Source organism: Falco biarmicus, chromosome 6 (genome assembly GCF_023638135.1).
Source record: "Falco biarmicus isolate bFalBia1 chromosome 6, bFalBia1.pri, whole genome shotgun sequence".
NCBI lineage: Eukaryota > Metazoa > Chordata > Aves > Falconiformes > Falconidae > Falco > Falco biarmicus.
Genome location: NC_079293.1, coordinates 41,859,262 through 41,880,747, shown reverse-complemented (window position 1 = coordinate 41,880,747; position 21,486 = coordinate 41,859,262). Strand labels below are relative to the sequence as shown.

Here is a 21,486-nt window from a genome sequence, read left to right as displayed (position 1 = left end):
TGAAAAATTTTGCTGTGATTGCTAAAGACTTCTTTGCCCTGCAAACAGCTGAAGAGGTGGTGTCAGACGATAATCCATAGCATAGCCAAAAATAATGCTAGAAAGCCATCGCTATGCACTTATTTCATCAACGACATTGAGCCTTTGTTATTTGCAATCATACTGAAAAAAGAGCATACTGTGAAATAAGCAGCTTTGCTTTAGATTTAGAGAATTTATGTTTTTATGGAGACTACAAGTAATTCATCAGGTTGCCACTTCAGAATTTCTGATGTTGACTTTCTTCATCTATAATTTCTAGGTTTTGTTCACCATGACAGATCAGTAGGGATGTAGTTTGTGTAACTGCCTTTAGAACTGCTTTTTGGTTTGGGGCTCAAGTATTTCACCAAAAATCATCAACATGTTAAATACTGCTTTTTTTCCATTACATGATGTAATCTTAAGTAATTATTCTGCACGTAAATGCTGAATGTCTTGATTTTTAAATGTCATGTCCATCAGGGTCATGATGATCTGGGTATTTTTCTTGACCTATAGAGAACAGGGAACTGGCTTCCTGCATAATGTTCTTCATCTGGTCCCACATTTTGATGCATGTATTTGTTAACATGATACATGTATAGTAGAAGTATCTCCTGCATTTCAGCTTTTTTTTTTTTTTAATCCTTGTATTTCAAAAGGCCTGTTAAAATCAATTTGTAGAAACTTTGTTTCTTAAACTTCAGTAGATACACAGACAACTTTGTATTGTGAACAGTGACTTTACAACTGAACTTTAGTATCAGGCTAGAAAACTGCGTAATTTCTTGTACAGTTGATTTAATGAAGGAACTGTGCATAAAGCAGAATCTGGCACTGATTCCAGCCCAAGTTCAAACTTCAATCTTCAGAACCGACACACGCTGTACACACACCACCGATGCCAGCGTTTGCTGCCGTACTTCCAGCCCTGCAGAACAAAAGATGAGGCTCTCTCACCAACCGTAACAATTAAATAACTCAATGGCACTTTTCTGCCTTTGCAGGGCGTTATCGCTGGCATTCCAGCCAAGCTGTAGTTCGGGAAATTACATTTTTCCCCCCTGTATTTCCAAATGGGTAATAACCAGTGCCTGATAACCAGTGCTGCGGGAGGCATTAGAAAGACGAGGCTTATCAAACGAAACACGTTGGTCTGTAAGCAGCACCACAGATGACGCTGTTCCCCCCCCGCCCCGTGCCCGCAGAGCCGTGAGCGCCCCTCACCGCTGCCCCGTGCCCCCCGGGGGACCAGGCGCTGCCGCCTCCGGACGCGCTGGCTGCCGCTCCAGGGGGCTGCGGGGCGCTGGTACCCGCCGAGCTAAACCGCCACCCTCCCGGCAATTCGGTGTTTAATTCCATCCCTGGCTGCTAGCGGGGTGGCAACGTGCAAGTTTTGAGCCGGCGGCGCCCGTAGCGAGCGGCACCCGGTAACGGCAGCAGCTCTGCCGCGGCGGGGCGGCAGCCAGGCGCCAGCTGGCGGAGCGGCAGCTCCCGCCGCGCCTCCAGGGCCGCCCGGCGCCGGAGCACACGCGGCCCCTCCCGGGAGCGGCGGGGGACCCCCGGCCTCCCGAGCGCGGAACGCCGCTGCCTGCCAGCCCGCACGGTCCCGGCCCCGCCGACGGCGTGAGGGGCAGGCACCCCCCCGGCGGGGGCAGCGGGCAGCGGCCGCCCCCGCCCCGTGCCTCTCCCCGCCCGGCGGCGGCGGAGCGAGCGCCTCTGGCCCGGCCGGTCCCTCCTCGCACGCCGTAGTGATGCTCCCGGCGCCTCGGCCCGCCGAGGCTGTTCCCAAGATGGCGGCCGCGCGGGCGGCTCTGCGCGGCCGGGCTCCTGCAGCTGGGTAGAGACCCCCCACCCCCCGCCAGCTCTCCCCTGCTCCTCGCTACACCCCCGGCGCTGCAGCGGGCCAGGCCGGGCCGCGCACTGGGACCCGTCGCCATGCCGGCCTCGGTGCACGCATGAGAGACGTCGCCGCGCTGGTCTCTGCCGCCGCCGCCATGGAGGAGCCGCCGCCGCCGCCGGGGAGGTCAGTACGGCGCGCTGCCGAACACGGAGCTGCGTGCGGGGAGCGGCGGCCCGCCCGCCGGGCTGGGAGCGGGGCCGGGCCGGGTACGTGCCAGCCGCCCCGCTGCGCTGCTGGGGCGCAGCTCGCCCCGCCGGGGCACGGCGTCGGGAGCGCAGCGCTGGGGGGTTGTGGCCTGGCCGCCCCTCGGCCCGTTGCGCTGCGGAAGCACCGGCTGCCGCTTCAGCGCTTCTGTAACGCGCCCACGGAGTGAGAAAGTGCTTCGATAAGAAATCTCTAGTGGCTGCGGTGGGTAAGGCAATGTTTTGTGGGCACTTTGCAATTAAACCCAGATGGTTTCCTTCCCCTCGCGGAGAGCGGCAGGAGCGGGGGTGTCGCTGGGGCGCTCCCGGGGGCGGCTCTCGGGGGCAGCCGGTGCCGGTGGCCGGAGCGACTGTCGGAGCCCCCTGCGCGGCTGGCGGGGTGTGACCTATGCTCGCTGACTTGTGAACTGCAGAGATAAAAACACTGCCTTCCAGGAGGCTGTCCCGTGTGTATAGCAGCCGTGGTTAAAGCCGGGTAGCTAGGTTCTCTCTGAGGCGCCGATAAAACAGCAGGATCTTGGAGTATCGCTCCTGGCAACGTTGCAATCGGTATTTGTCAGAAGATAACAGGTATTTTTTTAAAAAAAGTCTTCCACAAAGAGGGCTAACGTTATGATGCCTCAAGCTTTTTGTGACTGCTGTTACCTCCTGAATGTGCTGACCTGCAGATTGGCTTTTTGCAAGTCTCCATGTGTGCCCTGCTGAGAGATGGGGATGCAAATTACTTCATCGTTTAGTGTTTCCAACTGGCTGTAGAAGTGTTGCATAAGTCCAAGTTATTAATTCCCTGGCAATTATTTCTCCTTTTAAAATAACATCCTGTTGATGCGCTTCACTTGTCACTAGGAGGCATTCGGGAAACGTGTTTTAAAATGCTCGTGTGATCAATTAGTACTGGAAGGCAATAGTCAGGCGTGTTGTATTCCAGGTGTGCTGTGCAAAAAACCTTGGTGCTGTCGTGTTCCCGAGATCATTCTTGGATATTGCAAGCTACTGTTTCGTACTGATGTATCAACAGGGAATGCACTCCGGTTTGGATCACAGCTATGGAGTTGAACAGTATCTGGTTGGAGTTTTCATTAGCGTATTTTAATGATTTGTTTTTCTTATGTCATGAGACTGCCAAAACCAGAAGGTATATAACAGTTAATTAGATTTAACAGAAATATTATGAAATACATATGCCAGTAGGGCAACTGAATTCGTAAGCTTTCAAGTTACTTTTTACAGTATCTTCAAAGAGTGATAGTGCAGGTTAAGCAGAAAACGAAGTTTGTACAACAGCATGACCCTAGACCTGGGCTGTCTTCATGTAGAAGAGTAATCTGCAGTGCATGAATGGAAAACACCCAGGCATTTCCTGTCTAGGGCCATTTCTGACCTCTGCTGGATTCTGCTTATTAAAAGACAGTTTATGAGTCGGATGTGGGTGTGGATAGTGTGGTGGCAACTTCACCCAGCAAATGAAAATTGAATTAGTTATTTTAGAGTGAGCTGGTGGGTGGGAAGGAGATGTCTCAAAACAATTAGGTAGCCTTAATTTGTGCAGGGTACTCCACAGTGATTCACTTCTGTGTGTACTTCGTGTACCAACTTCACATCTGCTTTAGAACAGAACTGCTTCTCTGGCTTTATGCATTACTTGCTTTTTTTTTTTTTCCTGAATGTAATACAGGAATAAAGTATCTGAATATTTTTCAAATATGATCAAAGTTGATTTAAATGTTGGAGTTGTCTTTAGGTGTTCAGTCTTGTGGCTGTGAGGTCAGAATCTTGTTGAAATCAGTGGGACTGTGTGCAGGCTTGGGAAATTGAAATCCATTTGGTGGCAAGTAGCTTTTAATCCTGTTTGTAGAATGTGTGTTCTTGTGCTAAAGAGTTCTTCTGGCTGGCACTAAAGTGCTTTGGTATAATGCATTCTCTTTCAGTTTAATTCTGCTGGAGAAGTACTCAGTCATTCTGATTAGCAATACATCTACAAACTGTTTTTTCCGGGTCTTCCTTTCTTTTTTGAAACACACCCTTTGGGGTGGGGAGAGAGGAGAGGCAGTTCCAAAGTGAAAAATACTTGGGCAACCTATGAGCAGATGTTGATTCTGAGGCAGCATTGCACTTGGACATTGGACAGCCTGCAGTGGTTATGCATAAATGAAAAGATACTGCTGAAAAGTTTTGGGAAGAATTCAGGTTGAAGTATCGCTACTTGTAACAAAGCAAACAGTTTTCAAGATAAGATGTTTCCACTTAGATAGTTTAGAACACTGGTTGAAACAGGTAGGTTTGGTGCTTCTTGGTTATGGCCTATAGGCTTTAAATTTTTTGAACCCAATTTTAGGGTTTCCCAGGAATTTTCTGACACAAAATCCACTATAGAGGAAAATGAGGCCTTAAGCATGTTCTTTGTTGGGATGCCAATTTTGGTGGCACTGTGAAGGCATGAAGAGCCGTAGGGCTATTCTTAACTTGTGCCTTGATTGCTTGTAGCCCTCTTTTCTCCTGGCATACATCCAACATAGGGGTGAAGGAAGGCTGTGAGTAAAGCAGGACAGAATTGTGTATACTGTGGAGGCTTCCTTGGTGCTGGGAGATTTTTCAGTGGTCTGTCTTATCAGATTTGTTGGCTATGTGATGACAATGAATTGGGCTGCCAGTCTACAGCATCTGTTGTTTGGGGGAAGCCTGAGGTCATGCTATGAATTGTGCTCAACCTATTTTTCTGTTTGCCAAATTATCTGTATGACTGACAGTGTACCAGCAGTGAAAGAATTTGAAATTATTTTATTAACTGAGGATTATAGCTTCAGTGGGAAAAAGTATTTAAGTTTATAGAGCTTTACCATCCTTTTTTTTTGTTACTCTTTTTTTTTCCCCCCCATGCATTTAAATGAGGTAAGATGTAATCTCTGATCTTCATGTATTGCATTTTCTTGTTTACATGTGCAAGATTGGGATGAATGACTGATTGCTCCACCTACACACAAACATACACAAAGTGCTAGTTGAGATGTCTTTGGCATTTGTAGCATCAAGGATTAGTCTGCGTTGTGTGGCTGCTTGAGATGTTTTTATGTCTGTTAATTAGGGCTGTCTGTGTCAAGGTTGGTTTTACTATTATGTAAGCTAGTGATATTGGCCCTTGTGGAATGCAAACCGTGCTGTGGTGAAAAACAGATCTACTGAATTTAAAGCAAAGAATAAGGCATGTGCAGTAATTTTTATTCAGGGGAGCAAATTGGGATTTTTAGAGGCTTATAAAGATTTGGCTTCCATGACAACCAGATTTCTTAGATTATATACAAACCATTCTTTTTAAACTGCATCTAAAATAGATTTAGAAGACAAGTTTTTATACTACCCACTGCTAGTCCAGTGGTATGCTGACCTCTGTCAACATGGGAAGATACAGGTATCTTAGCTCTTACTACTTAAGCTATGTGGTTGGATTTGCTGTTGTATATGCTATTTCTGTTTGCAGGGCTGTTACTTGCCGAAAGTTTTCTTCTGCTCTCAAGTGTTAACAGCATTGATGCTATGTTTAGCCTGTAATCTATTAACTAAATAATTTTTGAATTAAAAAAAACCAACCAACAACTTCGGAGTTCATTCATCTAAAGAGCTGATGATTCCCATGCTCATCCTTGGCCAACTGGTAAACATAAAGGCAAGCCGGAATGTTTGCTCTTAATACCCGAGTTTGAGTGTTGTCAAATGTTCGGTCATGTCCAATCCAAGAACCATGTATGTAAAATCATTTCAGCTTGCCATGAACCTTGATCAGGTTTATTCTGGATCCAGACAAGATGGGCTCTAGTTTTATTGTCCTGGTGAATATTTCCTGCTGTCACGGGACAGAAGGAAGAAATTTGTTCCGTTCCTTCTGTGTCCTGCTAGCATCTGAGGGTATTGACTGTGGTGTGCTGGTTTGTAATGTGGTATACATTTATGATTAAGTCTGCCCTTGGCTTATGTGTGCTGCTGGTTACTTGCTGATGGCTCCTCTGAGAGCAGTATTTGTAAGTTTTTACCATTTTAGCTATGAAACATGCATCTAGTAAATGATACCAAGGCCACAGTTACATATGCCTCTGTTGCTTCTCGGCTGCACTGTAGAACTTTCCTTGGGCATGTCCATTGAGCATTTGGGATGCTCCAAGTAGGGCAGAGTACTGCAGCTCCATTGCATTGCCTGGATTTTCCAAAGGTTGTGGACTAGTAGTCCAGCATCCAGTGCTTAGGCACCAGCTTTCGCTAAAAACATGTTTAACTTTTAATGCTTCACCTTCAGATTTCTTGTAGAATTTGACTTAATCTAAAAGGTGAACTGAAACTTTGGAATCAAAATCAGTTTGTAGCTTTTTCTTGTCTAGGAATAGAACTACGAGTTTGTGCATGGGAGAGAGGGGAAAGAATGACTGTTACAGATCTTGTTATCTTCTGTCCTAGTCCTGTGTCTTTCCCAATTTGTCATTGCTATGATATATTTATAGTTGAGCCTGGCAGCCTAATGCTTTCTGTCATAGTAGCTCTTTTCCCAGTAGTATGTAACTTTTCCTGGTGTGGCTTAAATTTTCCTGAAAATCTGTCCAGATTTGTTAGTTTAGATTTTTCGTAAGTGGTTTATAGTTGAATATACTTTATTTTTTGGATGTGTAGCTTGAGACCTTGGGATCTGATTTGTGTAGGTGCCAAGAACTGCAGCACTTACCCTTTGGGTTTATACTGTGCTGTGTAATGCTCAACCATCTTTACTTTAACGATGAAAACATATTTCAGAGCTTCTCATTTAAAAAAAGAAAAGAAAAAGAAAAAGGTGCTGTTCTTGGAAATTTATTTTTTCCCCAAAGATGAGTTAGAATGTAGTTGAGGTTGAAAAAGTAGCACTAAGGAGAAGCACGGTGACTGAAATCATTTGATATTTTGACATTAGTAGTTCTGAGGCATTGAAGAGAGCTGGATACTAGCTGGGCTGGGTGAAGCTCCGTTAGCTCCTGTTTGTAAAGTTCTAACCTTTGATCCGTTTGCAGCCTCACCTGGTAGGCTTAAATGTGGATGTGTAAACCTGAAAAACCCATCAACAATTTTGACACTTTTTTACACGTTATAGAGCAATGTCAGAATTAAATATATCTGTTGTTCTTTCTTGCTGAAATAACATAAGGCGTAGTTTTAATAAAATAATCTGTTTGTGAGTGGGGTAAAAAAAAAAGCTCAGAGATGAATGTACATGCATAATCTCCAAATGCTGTTATGTCATAATCAGATTTGCATGAAAATTTATAATAATCCAAGATGGAAAAAATAGTTAACTTTCTCTGTTTCCAGATTTACTAGTAAAAAAGAACAGGAAGTTCTGATTATTTTTTTCTGAGATGAGAACATGAAGAACTGCCAAAACTGTTACAAGAGCTCTATTTTATTTTTTTATACTAATGTCTAGTTGCTGTAACTTGCAGAAGAAAAAATACTTCTGTAGATCATTTAAATAGGTCACAATAGCTCTTATCTCTGCTTGCAATGAGAAATATGAGTAATAATTTGCATTTTGCTTTATTTTTAAGTCATTGACAATTTCTGTCTTACTGAAGTTCACTATATTTTCAGTCAGTTAAGAGGTACTTCAACACCTGTCTGCTGTTTCAATAGCCTTTGTTACATTTTTCTGTGACTATGTCTTCTTGTCATAATAATCAAGCACTTAGAAGCTTCTGCCCAAGAATATAGAAGAATTTTTGGGAAAAGTGCCACAAGTATTAGTAATTTACAGAACTGACAGTGGTAGCTTCCAGATTGTGAGAAGCAGAAGATTTTGTTTGAATTTGTCTCTTAAAATAAATGTTGCTAATCAGTACAGTAGTGCTGTAAGGAACTTTGTAATGGGGGGAACTGGCTAGTCAGGCATGTGCTTGAGGTCTACTGTAGTAATGAAGTATGTTCACACTTACTGGGTCCTTCTGTTCTAATTAAACAGCTTAATTGAGAGTTACCAGGGGTGAAAAGATGTAACTGGGAATCAATTACAGATTAACTGTTTAGCTCTAAGCTTTATGTTAGTCCTTTCCCCAATAATTATCTTTTTTGCTTGTAGATTTCTGCAGAAATGGTGATTCCAGCACAGTGAAATCTTGCTACAAACCAATGTTGATCTTGCAGCAGAAATACTTGCTTTGTACTTCTCTCAGGCCTTAGCTGGTCTGGGGACTGCTTAACTGTTAGCAGGGCTGTTGTAGCGCAAACCCATAGTTTGGAAGCAGGTGGCAAGATATAGGTCAGGGCTTCGTAGCGGCATTGGGTGTTTGCATTTGTGCAGCCATGCTACATGTTTGTCTTCAAAGATAGACAAAGCATAAATAGAGGCAAAGCATGGCTATTACATGGCTACTATTACATTCTGACTATTTACTAGTGAAGTTTCAGTGTTTCTGTAATTATTGCTATGTTGACTAACCCTTGTGCATAGGTTTATTTATAAAAAAGCTGCTGGAAGTATGTAATGAAATCAGTTCTTAGTAGTGATACAGGTATTACCTTAAGCATCCTCCTGCCCAAGTGTTTTGCTTTTATCATTGCTGCAAGTAAAAAATCACATTAGTTTTGCAGCTGACCCAGACTAGAAATTACTGTTCTCATCTCCTAACATCCCTATGTCTCCGCCCCTCCCCACAACTAGGAATATTTGCCATACGAATAGTGTAATATTAAATACATTTGGTTGCATAATCAAAATTAAAGTGGTTGAAGTGGGAAAAAGTCCTGCTAACGAAGACAGTCCAGCTAAGCCGGATAGTTTTGGCAGCACGGGTGAACAGCCAGGGTTGGTACTTTGTTATACCTGTGCATCTTGAGGGATGGTAACTTCTGGCAAACTGTGGGTGGAAAGCAGAAAAGGACAGTCACCTTGTAAAATGCTTCAGCTGCAGCCAGAAGAGAGCGACTGAGGGCATGATTTCCCATTACACTCAATGTGTTGGAACAGCATGTTACTTTTATCCTCCTGGTCTCTCTCCCCAAGAGGAAGCCGAGCTGCTCCACTGTATTTTTTCTGGATCTAGCTGTCCTATGGAGTTTTTGCTTCAGTTTATTGATCCAATGCAACAAAAAAATCTGTGTGGTTGCTCCCCGGTCAAATTGGTGACTTGAGTTCACATGATTGTTGATTTCTGTGCAGAGGGGGCAGGGATGTGCAACCTGGGAGACAAAAGGTGCACTGGAACAGGTTCCCCTTTTTGTGCCAGTTTACTGTCACTATAGTCTTGGTAATTCTTCACTTAATCCCTGTAGAAAGTTGTGTTAATAAGCTTCACTACATTTCATACTTGATTTAAAAAGTTTTTTTAAAATATTACTTTATGGGTTTTGTGCTCTTACAAGCTTCTCTGCTATAAGCTGTTCTAAAGAAAACTTAGATTCTGTAAATTTGCATCTACAGACTTAGTTGATGAAAGGTGCAAGTGCTTTTTTTCAGTTCGCATCAGCAGTAAATAGTAAAATTACCGTCTCTGTTACAAGTAAATTCTCCTCCCACTGCCCAAGTGCCACCTTTTCCGCAGTGTGCTGCTTGTTCATTTCAAGACTACAGAGACAACTGATCACATATCCTGCCTTCCCCCTCTGGGAGGAAGAATATAGCTATGTATGGCTGAATTTGAGTTCACGTATTTCTTAAAACTAAAACTGTTATGCTAATACTGTTTCTTCTTTAAAATGTTATTTTGAAATCCTCAATGAATACAGAAAAGCCCTAAATTCTTGTCTTAGGATGTTGTTTTAAGATGACAACAATGACAAAATGTTTTTTTAGTTCCTCAGATTACTTCCAGGCATTACCTTTAGCATCTCTATCTCTTTCAGACTTTCTTCTGATTTTTAGATAAGTTTCAAGTTTGTTTTTTCCCATTCATTTTAGTCTTGACACTGGTGTGCCTTACATAATATCTGTTTTTATGGTTAAAGAAATCGATGAAAGGTTGAATGTGACCCTCATGAATATTTATGTTTTAGCTTTCAGAAGAGATGGGAAATGGTTGCATTTAGCTAGATAGGATTAGCCACCTCCTGTTGACTGGAAGAATAGTGCAGATGTAAGGGTGATCATAGGGATATGCAAATGGGGTTAGAGAAGTGTGGTTGAAAAACAGGTCCTGAGAAATTAAAGTAGTTAGCAATCTTGCGTTTTACTTACCAATTGGAGGAATTGTTGCAATGGCAACAGGTGCTTTAGAGAATAAGTGTTTTTATTTTGTGTTTCCTCTCTGTCATTTTTTTGTACAGCCTGCTTGCCAGAAGAGATGATACGCTGAAGTTCCCCTTTTCCACTGTGAGATTGCTGTTAGGTGTTTTTCTGCCAGACTTTATTGTCAGGTTATTCAGATGCCTTTTTTCTACAGTTAAGTAATGTCTGTGAGATCCTTGTGAGCTGGAAACTTGTAACACCAAAGCTCTTGTTGCTGTTCTCCCCTTGAGATCTAAGTTGCTTTCAGTGATTTTCATTCTGCTGGTGGGATGTGGTATGGATCTGTGTGCTCTTGCCCTCTCTAAAATTTGGGATGGCAACAGGTAACAGATACCCATGGTTCTGGGTAAGGAATTGAAAGGAGTATTCATTGCCAAGCAGTGATATCTTCCAAAAGTAATAAAATTGGGTTTTGTTTTTTTGTTTTGTTTTTTTTTTTTTTTTCCTCAGGAGGCTGATCCAGGCTTTAATAGAGATGCAGTGCTTTTTACAAGTCTAATTGCATTCACCCTTCATAGTTTGAAGACTTTTCTGTTCTTAAAAATTTTTTTTACTAGAAGAACTTTAAGAAGGACTGTATCTGCAATTTATCTTCATGATAGTGTTTCTGATTTAAAAAAAAAAGTAAAACTTGGTGCTTTCCTATAGCTTACCCAAATTATCCTAAGGATAGCAAATGAAAGAGTCAGACATGTCCTTAGTTTCAATTTGCATTTAATTCTACTTAAAATGTTAAAACTGTTAAAAATCTTATTAAGCATGTTACAAAGTTTGTAACAGTAAGTCCTTTAATATATTGGCAGCAATCACAAGTTATTGGTGAGCAAGATTTAACGTTAACTGCTCAGAAATGCTGAGCTCAGGCATATGAGATTCAAGTGTGAATGCGAAGTCAAGGATCTTCATTACTGTATGTCAGTATTAGGTTTTAATGTGAACAGTATGGGTTTTTTTTATAGTCTCTGGAGATACAGTCATTATAGAAATATGCAACGTACACCATTTAAATGTCCATGCTAGTCACAGAATTTTTGTATCTTGCTAACCAGGCTATTCCCCATCCCCCACCACCCACCAGCAATGTGCTAGATTTACACAGGATGTATTTAGCAAAAAATAAGTTTTACTTGTACAAACTGAGCAAATTCCTGCTGGTCTGTAAGAAAAAGTAAAATAATGAAAAAATACCCAAGATTTTTTTCCTTGCTTTTTACTGAAGGCTTCCTTGGAATTGTGCTTACAGTTCTTCCTTCAAGGTTTTTTATTACTGTTTCTTTTGCTCCCCTTACAGTAATTTGTAGTAACTGCTTCAAATGCAATGGCTGCAAGCACTTACTTTCAGTATTCAGAAATGCAGCAGGTCTTTAAGAGAACACTGTATGCAAAATGGGGTTTATAGTCCTCTGCTTTCAGTTCAGGAGCTTTTCACAACCAAGTCCATTTATTTAAGCTTATAGCTTCCATCAGTGCAGAGAATTTTTAAAAGGATTAAAATAGGACTGTGTGATGCTTTCATAATGTTGGAGTGTAGCACTAGGAGTTTACAGCAGATAGCAGTCCTGCACTTGAGCAGAACGTAAGGTCATTTCATCTTAATTTGTTTTGCTGATTAGGTTGTCTAATCCTCAGTCTTAGTTTCCCAAGTGCTACTGGTTGATTAATGAAGTTCCTTCCTTGTGCTGTTGGTCCAGGAGTACCATTACATTCTCTTGTGCTATGCAGATAAAATGAAACCCCGTACTGCTCCACAGAAATTAGAGTTGCTGACTCCAGAGTTGTGTTGTGTGTGGTGTTTCGCAGCTCTCACTGGATGCTGTTTTGTTTTTCAGTTTTAACAGATGCAGAGGTGGTTACCTAATAATCCTGTTTGCTCTTTACATTACCAGCAGCTGTGGGATGTTGACAATTTGCAATTACTTTTGAGCATTGTTTATCTTTGAAATAGAATAGTTGCAACTACATTTAGGGAGAGCTACCTTTAGCTTAAAAAATAATTGATTGGCAGTGTGTAGTGCCTGTGTTTTCTGCTGCCGTAGCTAATTGGCAGTGTATATTACTAAGAATAGGTTAATGAAAGTTTGTCTTCTTACATACTTTCATTGTCCAGCTGAATCCCTGTTAAGGAGCATATATTTGAAAAATAGATGCTTTGCTTTTAAAACAAAATCACTGAGCATCAAGAACTAGTAGTTGATAATTTGGTGGTGGACCTTGCACAGATCTTGCAGTTCTCTGTGGAAGTGGCCAGGTGCTATAGGAAGGTTGAGAAAGAGCCTTACTGATGTGTGAATGGTGAAATGTCTTTGAAATGGGAGGAAGCTGTTCATAGCAGCAGCCTGTGGAACGCACAGCTCAGTAACTGTTGTGGTGGGCGATTATCCTGCCTACTGCATTGTAATGCCTCATTCAAATTTATGGCTACGTGCTTGTAGTCCAATGTTGACCTCTACTGCTCTGATTCCCAGCAAGTTTTTAAGCTGTGTGTGGGATGGTAAGCAGTGGCTGAACCTGAGTTAATTGCCTAAATGCCTAATACATTTGAACTCCTGCTTATGAGGATCAATGGTAGCTGATAAAAAGGGAAGATTAAAAAAGTTTCCCCCATATAGCTGTCACAGTTTTTAGCATGACCTCTTATTATTGATTGTTACAAACTTTGAAAGTTTGAATAATTCTTCAGCAGAGTGCAAAATGCTTATACTGGTTAAAAATCATACCCTTTAGTGTGACTTTAGCCTATGTAATTTTAACATGTCCTCATGTGATCATCTTCAGTGGTTTTTTCATTTGTTGATTTATTTTTAATGATAACAAACTATTTTTCCAAAGTCTCATGGCCTTTATCAACAGCAGTGGTTACCAGACTTTGTGGTCCCTGTCCTGCTGCTCCAAATTTCATACCTCAGTTTTCCCTTTCTCCTGATTGCAGGCCTTTGAAGATCTTGAAGACTTATCTCAGTTTTCATGACTGAGCTGGAGTTGTGGATACACTTTGACTTAGTTAAAAGAAAAAAAAAATAATCCTGTTGTCATCTATGGCTTTTCAGATTCTAGTTTGAATGCACCTTGGCATAACATACAGTAGTTACTTGTTGGAAACGTTCTTTATTATTTTCATTTTGTTGCATTTCAGAGCTGTCAAGGTGTTTTGTTTGGTGGTGGTGGTGTTTTGTGGTTTTTTTGTTTTTTTTGTTTTTTTACCATACTGCTCTTGCAACTTTCTGAGTGTTCCTGATTTATGCATCCTGCCTACAGTCTCTTTATAGTCCTGGGCTAAAACTGATGAGAAGCATTTTGCTTATTAAAATTAAGACTGGGAGCAGCCTGTAAATGGACTGATGTGAAAACTGTGCACTTTCAGTTTTCCTCATAAGCATTGGTGTTAAAGTTGGCAAATAGTAACTTCAGTTGTCACACACACTTGGAGCTTTTACTTTTTGGGGTGTATGCCAGGTTAAGATAGTTTTCACTGGCTGTGTGGGGCCAAAACCTGCAGTTCCTGGTGGCAAAGAAGAAATTAGTTTTTCATAATGTTTCCCAGCTCTGGTTGCAACAGTATTTAGGAACCAATAATTCTGTCTAATAACAAATACTGTAATCTGAATTAGGTTTGCCAGCACTGCATTTTATAGGTTTGCAGATTTAATTGGTCTTTGGCTAGTTCAGAAAAGAGCACAGGAACATTACAAATGCTGTGTCAGTAACCTGTTAAAATTATAGCTGGTTTTAATACCTGAGGGTTTCTTGCTGATGGTCATATATGCCTGGTGTGGTCTGGATGAGAAAAATCGATACCAGCATGACTAAACTGATGTAGTTGCTTTGCTGTAGACCCTATATATTTAGTGCATTGTTGTACAGTAAGGCTTTCTCTGGTGAAACTGAATCTTTGTGTTCCCTGGCATTGATTTGAGCTCTGAGTTGAGATAGAATCTTCGCATACCAACCCTAAACCGATCACACTGAATTTTTAAACTTGAGTTGTAACCTGTGCCTTCCACCCTTTAAGCAGCCCAGCCAGCTCCAGTTAGATCATCTCATCAGCTGCTAACAAGAGTGGTTCTGTAGAGCATGATTGCTCTCTTGTGATCTGACTGCTAGTGCTGCATGATTTGTGATAAATCTACTGTGGTTTTTAACAAACTAAAGAACAGCTTACTAGATTACCCATTAAAAAAATGTCTGAATGTTAAGTCAGTCAAACTGGATCCCACTGTATAGATCTGTGTGTAATTTGGGTGAGATCGGAGGGTGTTTTGAATACTCGATGACTTCATGCCCTCTCATCAGACATATAGCAAGAACCAAACAAGGTAGTGACTGTTAAGTAAAGAACCAGCTCATGGTCTTTAAAGAGAGTTCATTCAGCCTGGTGAAGAGGTTTGATCGTTTCACTCTTAGAAAAGGTTACTCACTTAAGAACAGAAGGAAAGCAGCGTTTTCACTGGTCTTTTATAATGAGGTAACTTGTCCTAGTTTAAAGCTGCCTTGGCACTGAGACCTGATGCAAGTGCCACAGATTCTGCTCTGCCAGGCCCCGCAGGAGCATCAGCACCCCACCCTGTCCCTTGCCAGGCCAGTGAGATCACTGAAAAAATAAATAGTTCCATAAGCACTGGAACTAGTGACTTCTGTTTCATGTGGGTTAGTCTCCTGTGGTTGATTTGTCTTTGGCAGAATCGGGGGTTGTGCTCTGCCTGAAGTGTTTTCTGCAGTAGGGCTCTTTGCAAGAGTTCTCAGGAATAAAAATTTTCTGATGTCCAAAAAGATGGAAACCTGAGTTCCCCTTTCCCAGTTCAGCATTTACAAGATCCTTTTCTGTTACTCATCCACCAATTTTCACAAGATCTGTAGGAAAAAAATTAAGACTATTATATTTGGCCAATAGAGGTTAATTAAGTCGGATTTCTGGAAGACATGCAGACAGCATGATTTCCCAAGGCAAGGAAACTGGACTGAATACGTTGGTGGTTCTGTGTGGTTGTCCTTATGGCTAGATGCAGTGTAGGGCTCTCCTTAAACTACGAGTGGTGCTGTGGTACCACCTCTGTCATTTTTCTTAGGTAACCTCTAAAGTTTATCTACAGTAGCTGGTGAACTTGCTTCTCAAAGCTGTAATATGCGAAGAGTAATTCCACACACTAAATGTTTCCATGGCTTTGTAGAGCACATAACTGTTCTGCATGTTAAGGTATTTATTTCTGTTTATAGCTAAAGGCAAAGAAAAAGTACACTATCTGATAACTTTTTTTTTTTTTTTTTTTTTTTGTTAGCCTTACTGCTGTTCTTTTGGCTGGGAATATTCTGGCATATTTCTTCCTGCAGACTTGCTCCACCAGAGCATGAGTAACATTCCTCATCTGCCTCAAAAATAGTACCAAGTAAAATGTCATTTGTGATTCAAGTGAAATTGAAATTGAGCTGACCAGGTACTGATGCTAGTCTTGTGCTGTCTGATACAGGTCAAATGTTTCTTTGCCTCGGTGTCTTTTATTAGAGTCAAGACGGTGTTATTTGCATGCCAGCATCAGAAGTAAAATATGTGCGGGGATGGAGACAAACTGCGTGGTTCCTCCCCTTCAGAGCTAGTGGTGCATGTTTTCCTCCCAGATGTGTGTTAAAGCAAGAGAGTCCCATGTATGGCACTGGTGGGGAACGGTGGTGATGAGAGGGTTGTGCTGGGATAATGGGTCCCATATTCTGGGGGAAGGCAGAGGTCTTGGTGTCACTTTGAGCTTCAGCATACCAATGGGATTCAATCAGCTGGGGACTTGTTTTGGCCTTGGAGTCCTTGCCTCCTCCTCCTCCCCTTTCCCCCCTTCTCTATTTACGCTGGGTAGGTAGACATCAGATGAGTATAAAGGGACAGCAGGGAAAGGTTAAAATCCTGTCCTGCTGCCATTTACTTTCCCCTGAAGCCTAAACTGGCCAGGGGATTGTCATTATTTTGTAGGGCTTTTTTAAAATGGTGAAGAATTCAAATTATATGTTATTGGTGGGGGTGATGTTACAGTTCACAGATTATCTTAAAATAGTTTGTTTCCGTTTATGAGTTTGAAACTTTCTAATATGTCAGTGAGCAGCATAAAATGTGCTGAAGTTCGGCTGTTCACAGCCTGAGAGTAATTTCGTTGCTTTGTGTCACTTGGTCGTGCAGAGGAGATCCAGCTATTAATGGTATTGTGCCCAACTGCCACTCTACTGACATAATCTTATTTGGTGGGACAGCAAGTGTCCCAGAGGAAGGAAAGGTTATCTGACGTGATAGTCATTTATTGTATTTGTCATATTTTATTTTTAAAGCAAGTTCTAATATAAGTGTGCATGTATGCCACGCCCCCCCCATCGTGGTTGTTTTACATCTGACCTCCTCTTCTGAGAGGAAGCTGGCACTGGAAGTTGTCTTTGAGCTTGCCCAGAGTTTACATATGAAAACGGATGGCTATTTTTTTTTTTTTTGCCGTGCAAGTTTACAGATACATCAGCTCCTGTCATTGGCTTAGTGGGCAATTGTACGAGTGCCAGAACTGACTCAAAGGGAAGGTATAGGAGTTTTTGGCTGGGCGGAAGGGGAGACTGAAATCATAGCAGTCTGGTCTTTGATCGTCTTGTTCTGCAATGGAACTGTGCCATTGCTAGGGTTAATGATGTGATACTGTGCAGTTGTTCTTTTGTTGTGTGGTTGGTTGGTTGTTTTGTTTGTTTGTTTTTTAAAGGCCTATTCCTTACTGAAGGAAAAAAAAATGTTACTCTGTGGTTTTATCTTTGAACAATTTAAATCAAAATAGTCTTGGAAAATTACAAAGACAAGTCAGCATTTTAAAAATAACAAACTGTTTTGTAATACTGTATGTAATGCTACTCTGCAATATATGCTGATACTACTAGATGTGATAGCGATGAAAGGTTCTACTTGGGTTTGGAAAGCTATTGTGCTGGGTCTCTGTACTAATCCTGCAAAGATACATGCTTTCTGTTGAATTCAGTGATAGAGCGTGATTAAGCTGACCATCTGGATTTGGGGTTGGAAGAACATATATGCATTATTTTAATTTTGTGTTTGCATGAACTCTGACTTATTTTTAAGTACTACCAGTATTTTTTCCAAAGTGCCAAAGTAATCAAGACTAATTAAAAAGTTGCTATGGAGACCCTGTTCTGTTTTTGTGGTTTTTTTTCTTGTTCTTTTTTGTTCAGTTTTTTTGGTAACAAAATTAAGTTCTGAGGTTAAACTTACTTAATATTTAAATCAGTGGGAAATACATGAAATACATTCAGGTTTTCTATGCTAGAGAAGTTCTGTGAAGGGTGGAGAGCCTTTTCGGTGAATTTAGAAGTTGTCTTCATGGTGTGCACAAGTTAGGGGGTAGAAGATAGAAGGGAAGACCTGCTGTTGTCCTCAGCCACTAATTAGATTGACTGTCTTGTATTGTGTCTGTGTATCTGAACCTTTGTTTGTTTCATGTACCTCTTAGTTTAGGATTGCTACAAGTTTTCTCAGAGACAAATGTATTCCATATACATGTATGTTTACATGGTGTTCTCTTCGTGACACTCTGGCTATACATCCTCCTTGTTGTATCTTGTCTGTACTTTGCTTGATTGGAAGGTTGCCCTTACGGGTGTGAAAAAACTTGGGATAAATATAGAAGGTTAACTTTGGTCAGGCTTTATTGATGGATTAGCTCTCTAAATACCACAAATTGCAAGTAAAAATTCTTTGTATTTGACATCATGGTTTATACCTGTTCTTTACAGGAAAGAGTGCAAATCAGAAGATGCTACTTGCAAGATCTCTGTATCTGACCCTGAGGAATTATCAGATGAAGCAAGTGCTGACACCTTCTATGGAACTTCCCCTCCTAGTACACCCCGCCAGATGAAGCGTATGTCAACAAAGCATCAGAAAAATAACGTTGGGAGACCTGCTAGCCGCTCTACTTTGAAAGGTAGGTATGGTGTTTTGTTTTTTTTTTTTTTTTTTTAACTAAAATGACCATAAAGGTTTTGTAGTAGCCTTTTCATTGCCTGATGGAGGAGATACGCAGAAGATGGAACCAGATACTGAGGTGCAGCGAAAGGACAGGAGGCGGCTGTTTGAGGTTGCTGCAAGGGAAAATTGTTTGGGTGTTAGAAGAAAAATTTTAACACAAGAGTGGTCAAACGGTGAACAGTTTGCCAGAGAGGTTTTTGGGTTGTTGAATCTTTGGAGGTTTCCAAAACACGACTGGATAAGATCGTGAGCAGGATAAACTAGGTTTGAAATACATCTTGCTTTGAGCAGGAGGCTGGAAAAAATGACCTTCAGAGGTATTTTCTGATTTTTTTCTGCAGTTCTATGGTCTCTAGTAATGGTGTAGTTGATTCTCTGCCCCAGTTTCATGTTCTGAAGCTCTTTGCAGTATGTTTTATAGAAGTATGAAGTTTTCAGTGACTATTTACTCTTTAGTGTCATTGAAGCAATTAAAGTGTAGTTACCGTCGTTTACTTGTGTTGATGTTTTTATCATAAAGTCGTAACTGTGAAGAGACAAAAGGTACTTGATATGTGTTTTTTCCTAATGTTACTAAGTAACAATAACTGATATTAAACATAGTTAGGTTAAAGTAATATTTTTAAGTTTTTATTTCTTTAATTTTAAGCATATATAGAATACGGTAGTTGCTTGTTGAAAAGGTAATTGTAAAAAAATGCGGTAAATACATCTTTTCAAGCAGACCTTGTAAGAAAAAAAAATGATGCAATTTTGGTGGTTTTGCTGAGCTTGTGGGTACAAAAAAGCCATTTTTTAAGATTGTATATTCAGTATTTTCATACAGAACATACCTAGGTTTGTTTGGGGTTTTTGTTTTGGTATTTTTTGTGGGGTTTTTGTTTGTTTTTAAACAACTATGTTAGACAAGGTTACTTGCCAGAGTTGTTATGGCAGATTGGCTATTGCCAGTTAATAATTTGGAAGCAGTTTTTTTAAATTGCTACACATGAAACAGGAAATGTTATCACAGAGTGCGTTTACTTGCAAGGATTACATTTTCAAGGTAAGGTGTAGGAGAGAAGAAGGTAAATGGTTTAGTGTGGATAAGGGAATACAGTCTGTTCTTCAGTTGCATAGAGTTGAAGGGCCCATGCAAATGTCTTCCAAAGCTTTTGGTTCCTTTCCATTTCATACAACCTCTGAATGGTGTCACTGTGAAGAGACCGTTCACCAAAAGACTTCTTCCTAGAACTGAATTGAAGAGAACTCTTGTTATACTTGCCAGTTAGCTGTATAGGCATTGCCATTATTAAGCTTCTTTTACTGGTTTTTAATTGTGCCTTTTGGTTAAGTTAAACTATTCGAATGCAACATTAACCTTACTTAGTTCTGTATATGGTAGTTATTACATAACTTTCCTTGCTTCCTATGATTTTCTTGGGTTTTTTTCTGTGCTTTAAAAAAAAAAAGACATGTTAGGTTCTAAACAGAGAAATTGTGATACTAAAGAACTAGAATGCGTAATGTTTCATAGTAACCCTTTGGTGCTGAGCACATATTGAGGATTGATACCATTGTAAGAAATAGCAACGATAAACAACAGCTCCCTCATAGATTTTGAGTTTTTGGAGCAAGGTCCATCTTTCTACTTGTGAGGGGAATGGTTCTAGCTTCTGGAATAATAATAGCCTGTTCTTGGTTGCTGTGAATGTATCTTAAAATATGTTTGGGGTTGATTTTTTTTTTTTTTTTAATGTTTTATGAGTTGGATAGTGTTGTATCTTGTAAAATACCTTTTCTGGAGAGTTCATAGTTCATTTTATTTAACTTTGACTATGTGTACAATTTCAGAAAATTTATTCTGCATTGGGGAGGGGAGGAACCAAACCACAGCCCACCAAAAAAAGCCCAAACAACAACACTCCCTCACCCCCTACCCCAAAACCAAAGATATCAAAGTGGACTACCGTCTGATTTACCTTGAATGTGTATGCATACACTGTTACTGAGATTGAATTGGTTTTACTTCAGTAAGAGAATTCATTCAGGAGTTAGTTTGCCGTAACCAGTTTAAAAAATAAATTTGAAATTACTTCTCATTTACATCTAACACAGATTTAAGGTATCTTTATTTAGGCAACTGAAAGAATTGTGGGCATTAGGGGCTTGCTTACTTGCCTCTCCAATATTTGTTTGATTCTGTCACACCAAGTTTCTTAGAACATGCATTTATTATCAATAAACTGACACAATAATCTGTTTTAAAATAGTTTCTGAATCATTTCTCCTATAGCCCAAAACCCATGGGATTCACATTTTCTAAGCTAAATTTCATAGCTGCTGCTAAGACATACATATGTCTCCTGTTTGTTTTTTTCTGACTCGAAGGTTATGGAATGTCAGTCCAGCAGTGCTTGCTTGCTTATTGAAGTATTAGCTTCTTGAACTATAAAAAAAACAGTGCCTCTGTCTGCTTTCTAGTATGAAACTTCTGCCACTTGATACTTGAAAGGGAACCTCTATCCACTCCACTTTCTTAACCCTATAAAGTTCCTCAAGCTCATTTTGTCACTTTTTCTTTTACGAGCTGTTTAAGATCTCACTCAACCACGTGCCCCCTCTCACCAACCAGTTGCTTGGTTGTGAAACCTACCCGCCCTGTGTAGCACTAAAGGTAATTGTAACTCAAAATTTGTTAATGCAGCTGAACTTGTTTTACGAATTAGTTTAAGCCTATATTACAGAACTACAATAAAATTTGTAGTAGCAGCTGGTCCAGTTGTGACATTGATATTTATTTGTTGCAGAATTGTCCAGTATATTTGAATCATTGACACCTGTTTATGTGAAAAAATGAGAGGATTTTGAAACACTTTGTGGATTATTGTGCCTGGGCTTTGTTAAGAATGATGAATGTTCAAGTGTTAAGAGATTTTGGATTTCTAATAATCTGTTTTTAACTTGCCTTTCTTTTAATGTGTTTTGGTGGGATGGGGAATCTGAAGATTAATATTGAAGGAGAATAACATGTTGAAAATGTAAACTGAAGGGGTTTAGAGGACCCCTATCTAGAGTGTATAATCAGAAAATGATCTTTAAATGTGCCAGAGTTTTCATTTATTAAGGTCACCAAAATCTTCATCATCAAAGTGCT

General features: G+C 40.6%; 1 protein-coding gene across 6 annotated transcripts in view; it reads left to right on the top strand.

Annotated features, from left to right (window-relative positions):
• Window positions 1–1,231: 1,231 nt before the first annotated feature.
• Window positions 1,232–21,486, top strand: part of MAP3K4 (mitogen-activated protein kinase kinase kinase 4) — a 76,519-nt gene continuing 56,264 nt past the window's right edge. For 3 of the 6 annotated variants that reach the window (XM_056342781.1, XM_056342783.1, XM_056342780.1), the window contains exons 1-2: window positions 1,235–2,047; window positions 18,116–18,306. In XM_056342781.1, coding sequence (XP_056198756.1) covers window positions 1,980–2,047; window positions 18,116–18,306 — 259 coding nt within the window. In that variant the 5' untranslated portion in view covers window positions 1,235–1,979. Of the gene's footprint in view, window positions 2,048–18,115; window positions 18,307–21,486 lie in introns of all 6 variants that reach the window. The other 3 variants (XR_008822499.1, XR_008822498.1, XM_056342784.1) reach the window with 3 other exon arrangements.